Raw genomic sequence first — 13788 nt, 5'->3', positions numbered from 1 at the left:
TCTCTCTCTCTCTCTCTCTCTCACACACACACACACACACACACACACACAGCACACCCACCATACCGAACAGTATCTGTCCTATTCATACACAATCCAGTCTTCTGATCTCTCAGGTTCCAAGATATTTTGAAGATCACCTTCAGCGACTTACCCACTGTACAACTTCCCTAATTCCCCAAGAAGCAATTTTTCCTGGGCTGAAGGTTGGACCACCCATGCAGAAGGCCCCCATACCACCATGGCTACCTTTCAGGAAACCACAACTCTTTCCTCCCTCTGCCTGTGTGATCTATTCTGAAAAACAAAAACAAAACAAAACAAAAAAACCAAAAAAAAACCCAACATGGGTCCCTGGGCTTCAGGGGCCTGGGAGAACAAGAATAAGTTAAGAGCAGAGAGGACAGGTGGAAGGTGCCACACCTAGCAGGTGTGCTGGACACAAGGGGCAATGTCCACACTGGAGAGTTTCAGTGGGATTGCTCAAGCTTAGGCCTCCGTGTCAAGGATCTTAAGGCCAGGCTGGTGACTTGGATGTGTGGAGAGGGTGGAGGTAGAAGCCACAGGGAGTGGCAGGCCTGCGGTCAGCTGAAGGGAGTAGGCCCCACCTTAGAGCATTCCAAGTCGAAGTCATTTAAAACATGGTGCCAGCCAAACAAAATACGGCTGCAGCATTCTGTGGTGACCTGCCCTTTGGCCTGGTCTGTGACCTCTGGTTCAAATCCAACCCTCTCTAAGAGAGGTCCGCCTTTAGCGGCCAACTGTGGCAACAAGCCTAGGATACTATGCCTGGACGAGGCAAGGGCTGCTTGGACCACAGCAGTCACCTGATCCAAGGAGCAAATTAGACCCGCTCCTTGGCACTGGAGTTGGTCACCAAATGACTAGTAGGCTGCTGGGAGGGTAACCAGAATGTCACATAGCCTCAGGCAAGGCTGATGCAAGAGACCACCGAGACACCTGAAAGAAGGGGTGCTGGTTTTGCCTCTTGGGGGGGGTCCGGCCCATGCCCTAAGTAGCCCAGGTGTCTTTCCTTTCCTGTCACTGGCTGCCTAGGAGACAATCTCCTGCTCTCTTCTCCCAACACAGTTCTTTTACATGAAGCTGAGAGCACTGTTGTTCCTGGCTGCAGGAGCCACCCTGCATCCATAGGCAAGCAAGCTCTAAAAAGAGGGCCAAGACGCCTGTACCCACCTGTACTGGGCCATGTCGAGCTTGTTGCCCAGCAGCAGCACAGGGTAGCCACGCTGAGTCTCCTTGGCATGCAAGGCCAGCAGCTCTAGGTAGCTGCTGCTGCCCTCGAAACTCTCTCGACTGTCGACACTATACACCACCAGGAAGGCATGGGCCCAGTTCAGGTAGCGCTCGCAGTTCCTGGGGGTGTCCTGGAGTAAGAGAGAGGACCCTAACTGAGAGACAGAAGAACTTGGGGGGAAAGGCCTTCACCTGGGCTGCCCTTTCCACCTCGAAGTCTTTGTATATTGTTCCCCAGCATATCTCTTTCAAAGGAGCACTTCAGTGTCGATTTGGCTTGGTGTGAAAAGAGACATTGTCTCATGAACCTCCCTCCCACCACCCAGCCAGAGACTTGGAGACCTTGGCCCCTTGGGCAGTCAGTCAAAGATTCTGGCACGGTCCTTCAAGGACTTGCTGTCCCTGACTGCTGGTTTCAGGTCAGGTCCACATTGCCCCTTTGGCCTCTGAGAATTGACTTCAGCAGTGGGTAGAGAGGACATGGAGATATATGTTGGGGAGACGGGCTCACAGGCTCTTTAGGAGTGCTTGCATAAACAGGCACGTACCTGTGTATGCTCTGAAAGTCTGACAGCTTAAGATATCTGGGCAGATGTCAGGGATCGCTCTTCTCCTTTGGCAAATGAAAGATTCAGGCCCAGAGAAGTCAGAGTCCCATTCAGGGGCACACAGCAAACTGGTGCCTAAAGGGATCCAGATTCCCTTGTGAGGTCAGGACTTGGAGGGACTGCACTGATTGCCTGCCCTCTCTGGGGGATGGAGGAAGAGTGGGTAATGTTACCAGGTCTGCAGTGTCCATGACCCTCAGGTGCACAGGTTGGTGGTCCACAGTCTCCTCGGAGCTGTAGGTGTCTTCTGCAACACAGATGGTCAACCAGGTCAGCAGCATGGCAGGCCACACAAGAAAGGACAAGGTCAATGTCCCAGCATCCTCCTGTAGCCTTGACTGGCCCTTGGGAGCTGCAACCAGGCTACTGTCCCTCTCGGTTTGTCAGGCTGGAAGCATCAGAGGCCACCATATACCACGCCCCAGGGGATGGGCTGTTTTTGGATCCATACACAAAGCCTGTGGTGTGGAGTGTGGCTCATAGACTCAGCAGCTGAGGCTTAGCATTTCCTCCGAGAATTTCAATTTTCTCTTCCTAGCATCATACTTGACCTATAGGGGATCCCCAAAGACTTCTTCCCTCAGTAGGAGACAAGGAAAAAAGAAGCTTCTGATAGGGTAAAGAGAGGACAGCCAGACCTCACTCAGACGTTCCAAGGTATTGTAAGTCATCCTTACGCAAAAGACAAGGTGAGGTAGAATCCAGGCCTACTTCAGGGAAATGGGAGAAAGCTCAGTGGGGAGGGATGATTGCTAAAGAAACATGAGGATCTGAGTTCAAGTCCCCAGTAAAAAGCCAATCATAGATGTGCACATGCCTGTAACCCCAGAAAAACCCTAGGAGGATTACTGGGGATTGCTGACTGTCAGCTTATGCCTGGACTCTTCAAGGAATAAAGTAGAAAGTGACAGAGCAAGGTGTCTGATGCCTCCTCTGGTCTCTGTGTTCATACATGAATGCAAACTTACACACACACAGCACACACATACACACATAGCATGCACATACACAGCACACACAACACACTCATAGCACACTGACACACAGCACACATATACACTGCACACAGACACAACACACACACAGACTACACACACGGCATACACATATACAGCACATACACACACAGCATGCACATACACAGCAACACATACACAGCACACACACATACACAAAACACACAGCACACACATATACAAACACACAGCACACACATACACTGCACACTTCCCCAAAAGCCAGCCAACTTCAGTTACATTTCAACTACCTGATTTGGTCACATCGCTTCAGTTCTCAGGGAGTGTGTCTTTTTTTTTTTTTTTTGGTTTTGTTTTTTTTTGAGACAGGGTTTCTCTGTGTAGCCCTGACTATCCTGGAACTCACTCTGTAGACCAGGCTGGCCTCGAACTTGGAAATATGCCTGCCTCTGACTCCCAAGTGCTGGGATTAAAGGCATGTGCCACCACTGCCCACTTGAACTAACAGTTTTCTTTCCTTTTCTTCATTTCTTTCTTTCTTTCTTCTTCTTTTTTTGAGACAGGATTTCTCTGTGTACCTCTGGCTGTCCTGGATTCAGGCTGGCCTCAAACTCAGAAATCTACCTACCTCTGCCTCCCAAGCGCTGGGGCTAAAGGCATGCCATACCTCTGCCTAGCCAGAGCTAACCATTTTCAAGCCTTCACTCTGCTTGGCTTGCCCCTGAGCTAGCACATTTAACCTCCCTACTTTCCAGGACTGTGAAGAGACTATTTAGGACTCCCGGCTTGGGGCCTGGCTCATAATAAGAATCTAGAAATGGTGGTGAGGGACATGAAGGAGCTCCAAAGTTAACAGGACAGGCCCACGTTCCCAGGTAATTATTTTCTTCTTTTGTTTTTATTTATTTGGGTTGAGGATGTGGCATGTGTATGTGTGCATGTCCATGTGTGTATGTCCATGTGGAGGTTAGAGTTTGACATTGGTGTCTTCTTCAGCCTCTTTCCACTTTATTATTTTAGAAGATATTCTACATTTATTTTTATGTATGTGCCTGTATGCTGGTACCCAAAGAGACAAGAAGAGAGCACTGAATTCTCAGGCACTGGAGTCTTAGGTACTTGTGAGCATCCAACATGGGCACTAGAAACATGACCTGTGCCCTCTGGAAGTATACCAAGAGCTCTTAACCACCAACTCATCTCTCCAGCCCTACCCCTCCACCTCTCTTTTTAAGCCATGATCTTTCACTCAATCTGAAGCGCACCCATTTGTTCCGGGCTGACTGGCCACTGAGCTCTAGGGATCCACCTGTCTCTGCTTCCCCAGATGCATGCCACCAGACCTCGCTTTTGACATGGGTGCTGGGGTTCCGAACTCAGGCCCTTGTGCTCACGTGGTAAGCATTCTACTTACTGAGTGATATCCGCAGCCCCCACAAACCATTTATTTTATAGAGAAATAATTTTAAACTCAAATAGAAGTTACAAACTCCCACAGTTCCTGCATACCCTTCATCCATTTCCCTCCACATTAACACCTTAGATAACCACAGAGCAATCGACAAACCAGGAAATTGGATGCTGGTTCTGTACTATGAGCTAAATTATTGACCTTATTTGGATTTCACCAGTTTGTGTTTTTTCTTTTTTTAGTTCTTATGACTTTAAACCCAAGAAATCAGAATGTGGTCAGGCATACAGAAACCATCACTGGCATGTTGACAGTTGCTTCTCTCAACCCCCTGCTGTCTCTGTGTTTCTGCCACATGTATGTGTGTACCCTCAGTCCCCACCTTTCTCTGGGTGACCCTTCTAGGCAAAACTGAGGTGTTCTCTGCCTTCCTGGCAGTGGCCACTCTGAGAACAGCACCCTACCCCAGGGGGAATGCAGTCACACACTTCTCTCTGACAACCGCTGGCAGCCAAGCAGGCCTGGACACATGCCAGGTCCACTAACATCCAATTTGAGTCACAGACAGCTCCTCGTCCCCAGCCTGCTTTGGGGACTTGGATAAATAGCTGCTCTTATCCAAAGAAGAAAAGGGAAAAAAATAATGGAAAATATGCTCCAAATGCTTAACTATATTTGGCCCAAGAAGAGCTGTTGCTGGATGCCTCTCTTGTGTTCATATTTCTTATTTTTCTGCCAGACTTGCCTTTTAGGCACTGACCCCAAACAGGCAAAGCCCTGCCGAGCCCAGTGACAAGTGTTACTCTAACCTTAGTCTTCCTGTTACCCAAGAGGCTAGCAGATTGTCTGTTAGCTCCACTGTAGAAAGATGACAAGGTTGTTTTGGGAGGCTGAGGCAGGAGGATTGCAAGGTCAAGCCTTGCCTGGGCACAGAATGAGTTCAAGGCAAGTCTGTGCAATGTTGTGAGAGCCTGTTGTAAAACTGGGGTGGGGTTGGGGGCTGGGGATACAACTCAAAGGGAGAAGGCTTGTCTAGCATGCATGGTAGACACACTGGGTTCATTTAATTCCAGTAATGAGGTGGGGGGGTGAACTTGAACTTGGGCCTTCTGGGTTGCCTTCCCACTAATGATGCTCCCTGACTAATGATGAATCTGCTGGTCCTCCAATTATATCTGACTTGAAGCATCCTATTTAGTAGGAATTCTAGTACAGATATGCAAGTTGGAGGAAGCCTCAAGTCATCAGGTGACTGGCCTCAGGAACTGGAATGGCAGATTCTCACCTGGTCATAGTGGTGTAGAGCCTATCTTGACTCTGGGTACTTCGATGTCTTTAAAATAGTAATTTTACAAAAGGCACCAAAGAAGGTCTATAGGATTGTACACCAGGTGGCACCTCAGACATGATGAGCATCCTTGTCCTTGCAGGAACAGGACGAAGGCAAGTGAGATAAGAAATTGACATTTTCCCATGTAGGAGCCAGGAAAGAATATTCACTGGGGCCCCTTGACCACCCAGTGCAGAGCACAGGCAAACACCTTCTATGCAGAGTCTCCAGCTCCTAGCAACCCTAGTCACAGCCCACAAGACATAACTCCCACACAGAAAATCTAGTCTCAGCCTCCATATGGGGAAACTGAGACCCAGAACTCCACACACCTCCACCTCTGGACCCATAAACTGCAGTTCACAAGAAGTGGGGAAATCTCTCTTTTTGTTGAACCTGGGGGGGGGGTCTGTGATGTTAGGAGACTCACTGAGTCCTCTCTGCCTCAGTTTCTTTCTTAGAAAATGAAGATAGCAATAATGCTTTTTTGTTTGGTTGGGGTTTGTTTGTTTGTTTGTTTGTTTGAGACAGGGTTTCTCTGTGTGGCCCTGGCTGTCCTGGAACTCAATTCTGTACACCAAGCTGGCTTCAAACTAACAGAGATCCACTTCCCTCTACCTCGTGGGTGCTGGAATTACAGATGTGAGCCACCATTGCCCAGTGATAATAATTCTTTGAAACAGAATTAAAAAACAATTCAATCCACAGGACATACCATCAATTGAAGCTAGAGCTAATACCACACATCAGGCTGAAAATGGGGATGGCATTCCACCTCAAAGAGTCTCAACATGTGCTCAGGCTCCTGGGAGACCCTGCAAAAGGCTAAAGAGCTGTTTTAGCCACTCATGCCTGAGGCACACACTCCTCTTGTACGTCCAGACTCCTCTCCATAGGAGAGGCTTGGCTTTCCTAGTCTGGCCTACCATGGTGTCTGAATTAGGAGCAGCTGCTTTCCAGCTAACAGGCTCTCAGAAGAACAGGAGGCCAAAGACTGAGGTGGTTAAACATTATAGGCTGCTGTCTGTCCCTGCACCTCAGACAGTCTGACTACATGTGCCATCATCAGACCAGAATTCCAAAATTGCTCAACCAGGAAGCTCAAATCACCACTATCCTGGAATCATCTGGTGGGATCCCACGGAGGGTATGGATGGGGAGCGGGGAAGAGGAGATGCTAGGAACAGATAATAAGGAAAAAGTAAACACAGGGGCTGGTGGTTCAGCTCAGCGGCTGGAGCATTTGCTGAGCATGCACAAAGTCCTGGGTTCAAACAGCAGCCCAGAATGAACCAGGCAAGGTAGCACACACCAGCACTTAAGTGAATCCAGGGGGATCAGAAGCTCAAGGTCATCCTTGGCCATACTGATCGTTTAAAGGCTGGCTTGAGCTACACGACAACCAGTCTCAAAGTAAAAATAGTAGCTGTAGCCCTGAGCACTGTCGTCCTCCTCCTCCTCCTCCTCCTCCTCCTCCTCCTCCTCCTCCTCCTCCTCCTCCTCCTCCTCTGTATTCTAACCTAGCATGAGCTGCTAGCCTCTTGGGGGCGGTGCTGCAGAATGGGGTCTTATCTTGTGACCCAGAGTCCTGTGCATCCTTGTGAGGGGGGCCTTGGGGCACCAACACTTTATTTGATTTCAATGAATGGGAAAACAACTCAACATCGTTTCCAAAAAGCTAAGCTCACTCAGACACCTTGTTGTTCTCAATGGATAGTTTACAAATAAAAGTGTTATAGACACGAGCTAGAAGTGACTTTGGTGCTGATCAGATTCTAATTTTGTTTGTCTTGGGTCTTAGAGTCCCACGTAAGGGTTTATTTTAGAGGATGATCCTTTGGTTAAAAGTAAGTTTCACAGCCCAGGTCTGATGAACGTGAGAGACTCTGAGCAGTACGCACGGGAAGCCATTTAAGGAGAAGTAAATATTCTCTGAGAGTCTACTGGGGTCACACAGTAGCTTAACATGCACCATTTCTTTAAACCTCACAACAATTTTCTATTATAGCTATGCCTAGGCTCCTCTGGCAGATGAGGAAATATTAGGTCAGAGAGGTTAAGTGACTGTCTCAAAGTTACTCAGCCAATAAATGTCAGAGCCAGCATCCAAAGGTAGCTCTACACAACTAAGTGTAGGAAGGGATGGACAAATGGTTCAGTGGCTGAGAGCACTTGTTACTCTTGCAGACCCAGGTTCCATTCCCAGCACCCTCATGGGGGTTCACAATCATTTGTCACTCCAGTTCCAGGGAACCCAGTGCCCTCTTCTGAACTCTGGTGGTATCAGGCACACACATGGTGCACAGACATCCATGCAGGCAAAACACTTCTATACATAAAATACAATAAATTTAAAATTCTAAAATAAAACAAATTCTTCCTGGTTCAAAGAATGTCCAGCACCAATAGAGAATCCCTTAAATAGTATGTCTGGCTGTTCCGGGAAGAACACCGAGTGAACATTTTGAATAACTGTGCCCATTTGGATGTGGACATTCTGCTATTTAAGAAAAACATTCTTCTAAATCTCGTTGCACCACATATTTTAGGGCTAACAGCCTCAGTTCCTTGAGCTGGACCAGCCCCCCCCCCCCCCCCCCCCAGTTGTCTGGTGTGCACTGAATCATCCCAGGAATCCTTCTCTTCTACCCTAAGATCCACAGGGCTTCTCAGGGCCCACCCATGGGGAGCTCCTGGGGGACCAACCAGGTGGGGCCCAGGCAGCACGAAGCCCAGAGAGGAGTTGCTTCTTACCCAGATTGGGATCATATTCGCTGATAAACCTCTTGGTGAGAAACTTCACAGTCAGGGCTGCAAGAAGAGAGAAGTAGGCTCAGGCTCCTGCTGCATCTACAGCTGAGGTCACTGTCACCGTCCCTGTCACTTTATGGAAGCCCAGCTGACCTCTGCGGTCTCTGCTGACACCAAGCTTGGCTTTGCAAAGGCCCCAGGCTGCAGAGCAGAGGAATTGGCTCAGAAGGCATAGGAATAGAGTGCCAAGCCCCACAAACTGCATGCACCCTGGGATTAGCTTCTAAAAATTTCTATGAGCATGAAAGTCAGCAAGAGGCATGTCTAAAGAGTATTTGTGAACAACCAAATCCAGAGTCAGGATACGTCTAGTTATCCTGAGGACTGGCGAGTCCCCAACCCAAGGGATATATCTCCCACCCTTGGACAGGTCACACTGACTTTTTAGTATGGGGGTATTTATTCCAGCTTTGGCTACAGGCCAGAAGCAGTAAGGCAGTGGTTCTTAACCTATGGATCGCAAGCCCTTTGAAAGCCAAATAACCCTCTCACAGAACACCGAGATTTACATTAGGATCCATAGCAGTAGCAAAGATTACAGTTACAAAGTAGTAACAAAAATAATCTTATGGTTGGGGGTCATGAAGAACTGTATTAAAGGACTGCAGCCTTAGGAAGGTTGAGAACCACTGCAGTAAGTGAAGAACGGACTGGCTATTATTCAGAAGAGCCTGACCCACCCCCCCCACCCACACACACACACACTACACCCCAGGGCATGAGTTTCCAGGCAAGGTCCAGGGCAGACTGTGTCCCAAGTAAACACACTCTAGTTTGGGTCCTCTACACCTTGGGGTGGGACTCCCACACCCTTCTTAGTTAGCTCTTGAAAATGTAATACTTAAAAAAGTAGTTCTTTTTCCCTTGTAGCGTGCACTAACAGGATTGCTCCTGTCCCGAGCTCGGCACATAGAGGCGGGGGTTAGCCAAATATATTATGCTGGGCTCTTGATAGGATTGAAAATAAGGGTAAGTTTCTTTTTGAAGGATTTCTAACAACGCCAGTTGGCAAACTACTAACCAGGGAATACATATTTTTAAACTTTCTGGCCCTGAAGATGTTACTTAGCTGGGAGAGTGCTTGCCTACCATGCATGAAGCCCTGGGTTCCATCCCCAGGTTTACCAGGAATGGTGGTGCTCATTTACAAACCCAGCACTTGGAAGAGGAAGGCAGAAGATTCAGGAATACAGGGCCATCCTTGGCTTCATAACAAGTTCTGGGACAGCCTGGGCTACATGAGACTGCATCAAAAATAAAAAAGAATTCCTTCATCCACGTAGTCACTAGCTGACCGTTGGCCAAGTCACTGGGAACAGGCTGGTTTTCAAGGGAAAACCGTGATCTGGGTCCCACTTCTGAGCCAGGGGTGCTGGCTTCAAACTTCCCCAGGGAATCTCAGAGAATGGAGGAAAAGGAAAGCCATAGCTCACAGGCCTGGTGGCCATTCACTGTGGGCTGGAACTGAGCAGCCAGAGGAGCCCCTTCTGGCTACCCATCTTCAGTTGATTGGGTCTTTCAGTGTCAGAGAGCAGGGCAAACACTCCTTTTGGGGTCTCTGGGATGGCTTTTGGAAGTGATGAAGGTTCAGGATTGACAGAAATTATCTCAGTAGTAGCCCAAGATCCAGGTTTCCCAAGGACAAGTTCCTGGCACCTGGGACTACAGTCTTTTTGCAGAAAGTCAGGAGGGGTCTGGCTTGAAACAAATACATTTGATAAGAATAGTCCATTTCAGAGTCCGAAGGGTTGGCAGTGGAGGAGTGGCCCAAGCCTGAGAAATTCTAATCTCTACTGACTTCTACTAAGTTTCCTGGAGGGGGTGGTGAGGAGGTAGACAGCACAGATCAAGGGGTAGCAAGGATGCCAATGAATTCAAAAGGACCCAGGGCTGGAGACCAGCACCAACAGGTCTCGTTAGTGTCAGCTGATGAGATTTGGCTGCTGGTCTCAGGGATGGAGATGAGTAGAGGAACTGAGAGAAACACAAAGAGAGAGGTTTGTGGGGGACAGGAGTCACAGGCACTCAGAACAGAGGCAGAGGAAGAGCCAGGCAAGCGGCTAAAGATAAACAAAAGCAATGGAGAAGCAAGGGGAGAATGATAGCCTGCAACAGAGAAACTGAGGCAAAAAGCAAAGTCTTTGGGACTCACCCAACCACCGGGGAAAGCAAGTCCCTGGGAACTGGTGGATGAAGCTGCCCTCATCCTCCGCGCTCCACGCCACTCACCAGACTTGCCCGCTCCGCGGCGCCCAAGGATAGCCAGGTTAACTTCCAGGGGCACACTGTGCGGCCCACTGCCAGCTCGGGGCTTGCCGAACACCGAGGACATGGCGAAGCTGCAGATGGCCACGCTGGTCTCCGGGCCCGAAGGGCTGGGAGTTACACGCCCCCAGTCACCCTCCGGCCGACCCATCCGTGTCCGCCCGCTGGAGGAGGGGCGTGGACGGGGCGTGGCCTCCGCGCTCCAAACACCTTTTAAAAGCCATTGAGCTCTGGCCACAGCACTCTGCAACCAGGATTGCGCTCCCTTCTTCCTGTTTGGTTTGAGTCACTTTTGCTTTAGACCACAACCAGCTCAACCTCAGCAATCTACGTCTGTGTTTTGTATGGGCGACTCCATGTAACATCACTGCAGAACTCAGGCTCCTGGGACAAAAGATTTGTGCCCTTTGCTAAGACTTCATGACCCAGCCAGGTGCCCTATTTTATGCTTCTAATCCCAGCATTTAGGAAGCTGAGGGAGGGTTGCAGCAGTGGCGCATTGGCGGCCAGCCTGGGCTACCTAGTGAATTCCAGGATAGCTTGAATTAAGTGTGAGGCTGTCTCAAACCAAGCATAAAAACACTCACCCATGCTCCTGTAATCCTAATTAAACTCATTGGCTTGCCAAAAGTTAATCAAAAGGCATGACAGTTGAAAGGAAGGTAATTGGGAAGAGGAAGGAGATAAGTGAGTGGTAGGGACATGAGATGGAGTGTGGGACAATGAATATGATCAAAATACATTAGATGCATATGTGAAAATGTCACATTAAAACCATTAGCTGGACAGTGGTGGCGCACGCCTTTAATCCCAGCACTTGGGAGGCAGATTTCTGAGTTCGAGGCCAGCCTGGTCTATAGAGTGAGTTCCAGGACAGCCAGGGCTACACAGAGAAACCCTGTCTCGAAAAAAACCAAACCAACCAACCAACCAACCAACCAACCAAAAAACTATTATGGATAATTGATAAATGCCACTACAGCTTTGAGCAAATCACCTACTTCTTCGGGTTTTGGTGTCCCTATCTATAAATACCAATGGGCAAATAAATACAAAATTTTGGGATGTAATTTTGGCAGGCCTGAGTAAATTCTAGAACCCTGAAGGCCTGTATTCTGGAAAACACTCACGCTGGAGGAAGGAGGGCATACTAGCTCCATCCCACACCTGATCTGCAATGGTGAGCTGATCACACCTTCACCCACCGTTGTGGGGAATCCACCTGCTCCCATAGCTGTTGAGCCAATAGAAAGTCTTTGTTAGTTAGGCAGCAGTAACACTGGGTGTTTGGGATCCCGGTGTAGCCGTGGGCCTTTCTTAGGGTGAGCCTTTAAGCACAAAACCATTTCCCAGATAGCCAGAACAGTTAGCAAGAATCAGAACTACAGAAGCCAGAACAGTTAGCAAGAATCAGAACTACAGAAGCCAGAAAAGGAGTTAGAGACTTCCCCAGAACTATAGGCTTTGAGGGAGCAGGTCTTTGTTTTAGTTTGGGCAGGTGGTGCTGTGTATGAGCTGCATTTTGTGGCCTGAATGGTCCTTCCATCATGCAATCAGTTTTGTTAAGGTCTGGGGGGCCAACTAAGTTCTGGGTTGGGTGTGGGGGGCCCTGTTCACCAACCAGAAAAAAAAAAATACAAAACATGGAAACCTGGCCAGCAGGTCCAGAGTATAAGCAGGATGGCAGTGTCCCTCCTAAGCAAGAAAAAAAAAGCCAAAACCTTTTTTCTAGACAGGATGTGAATTGTGACTTGGTCTAGCTGTTGAGGGACTCACAGTAAACCGCTGTTATAAAGCTTGTAAGGTACCAGAGGGATTTATTTACATTATACCTCAGACTAGACTTGCTTGAACAGCAGATGGATGGGTAAGGGGTTTCCTGAGTTGTAGGAGCTGAAAAAGTAGGAGGCAAGTTGTAGCCACAGCCCCAGGCTGGCTACAGTCCTGTGCAGACATTCCAGATGGAGCCCATGGGGAGAAAACTTGTCGTCTCGTTGCAGGAGTGCTGGAGAGGCCAAGGTGGAGCCAGCACAGGTCCCGCGCTGAAGCCTCCAAGGGTTTTGCCATTTCTGAGTTTGTGTGAGGTGGGGGAGGGGAAGGGGTTGCTTAGAGTCTTTCTTGGGCTGGGGCTCAGTTCACACAAAGCCCTGAAATCAATCCCCACCCAGCACCCAGTAAGCTCTAGTGACTGATGGTACAGGCCTCTAATTCCAGCTGTTGTGAGGTGGAGGCAAGAGGATCAGAAATTCAAGTTCATTCTCTACTACAAGATCAGGAGAACAGGAGCAGCCTACAGTATGTCAGAGCCAGTCTCAAAAAGAAAGGAGACAGTTTGCTCAAGAGAGAGGTTATTCCGTTCGGGCAAGTAGCTCAACTCTTCTTATCAAAGCTATTAGAGAGGACTTCAGACATCCAAAATGTGGAGGTTGTGTTGCTGGGCCCAATGATGGGCATGCAGTCAGAGTTCAATAGATGTACAAAGTAGGCAAGGAATGAACCGGTGAGGAATGTAGGACCTGTAAATCTCTCCTGGTGCGAAGATACCCACAAACAACTGCACATAAAGCTAAGCTTTGGAGAAGTCTATTGCATCTTCTCCTGGGTCCCAGCACAACATGCTGTCTACTGTTGCCCCTTGATGCATCGCATAGCATGAAAGCCCAGGCAAACAACCTTTTCCTAGCTCCAGGAGCTGCATGGTATTCGCTGCCCTGTGTACTGTCTTCACTATGACTGGAAAGAGGCTCCACCATCAGACTAGAGTGCGTTTTCTCCAAAGACAAGAGGTATGTCTCCTCCATCAGGCAATGCTCTTCTGGGACAGAAACTGGATCTCCCTTGGCTCACTAGGGATTCCAACAGGTTGGGGCTCAGGGTTCCGCTGAATAGACCCTGCTAGAGAGATGACTCAGCAGTTAAGAACACCTATTCCTCTTGTAGAAGATCCAGTTTTGGTTCCCTTCACCCACCTGGTGACTCACAATCATCCATAATACCAGTCCTAGGGAATTTGACACCTGGGCTCTGCAGGCACCAGGCATTCACATGGTACACATACATACATTCAGGCAAAACATTCATACACGTAAAGATTAAATAAATACATCTTTTTTTTTGTTTTTTTTTTTTTTT

The 13788-nt window shown here is 48.6% G+C and overlaps 1 protein-coding gene across 1 annotated transcript in view; it reads right to left on the bottom strand.

The window, feature by feature from the left end:
* Nucleotides 1-10828, bottom strand: part of Rasl12 (RAS like family 12) — a 14150-nt gene extending 3322 nt beyond the window's left edge. Inside the window, exons 1-4 of the mRNA XM_031345377.1 lie at nucleotides 10621-10828; nucleotides 8335-8391; nucleotides 2036-2109; nucleotides 1195-1385 (exon numbers count right to left, since the gene is read on the bottom strand). Of these exons, the coding sequence (XP_031201237.1) occupies nucleotides 1195-1385; nucleotides 2036-2109; nucleotides 8335-8391; nucleotides 10621-10807 (509 nt within the window). The 5' untranslated portion in view covers nucleotides 10808-10828. The remainder of the gene's footprint in view (nucleotides 1-1194; nucleotides 1386-2035; nucleotides 2110-8334; nucleotides 8392-10620) is intronic.
* Between the last annotated feature and the right edge of the window lie 2960 nt (nucleotides 10829-13788).

Source organism: Mastomys coucha, unplaced genomic scaffold, assembly GCF_008632895.1.
Source record: "Mastomys coucha isolate ucsf_1 unplaced genomic scaffold, UCSF_Mcou_1 pScaffold23, whole genome shotgun sequence".
NCBI lineage: Eukaryota > Metazoa > Chordata > Mammalia > Rodentia > Muridae > Mastomys > Mastomys coucha.
This window is presented reverse-complemented; position numbering and strand designations above follow the sequence as displayed.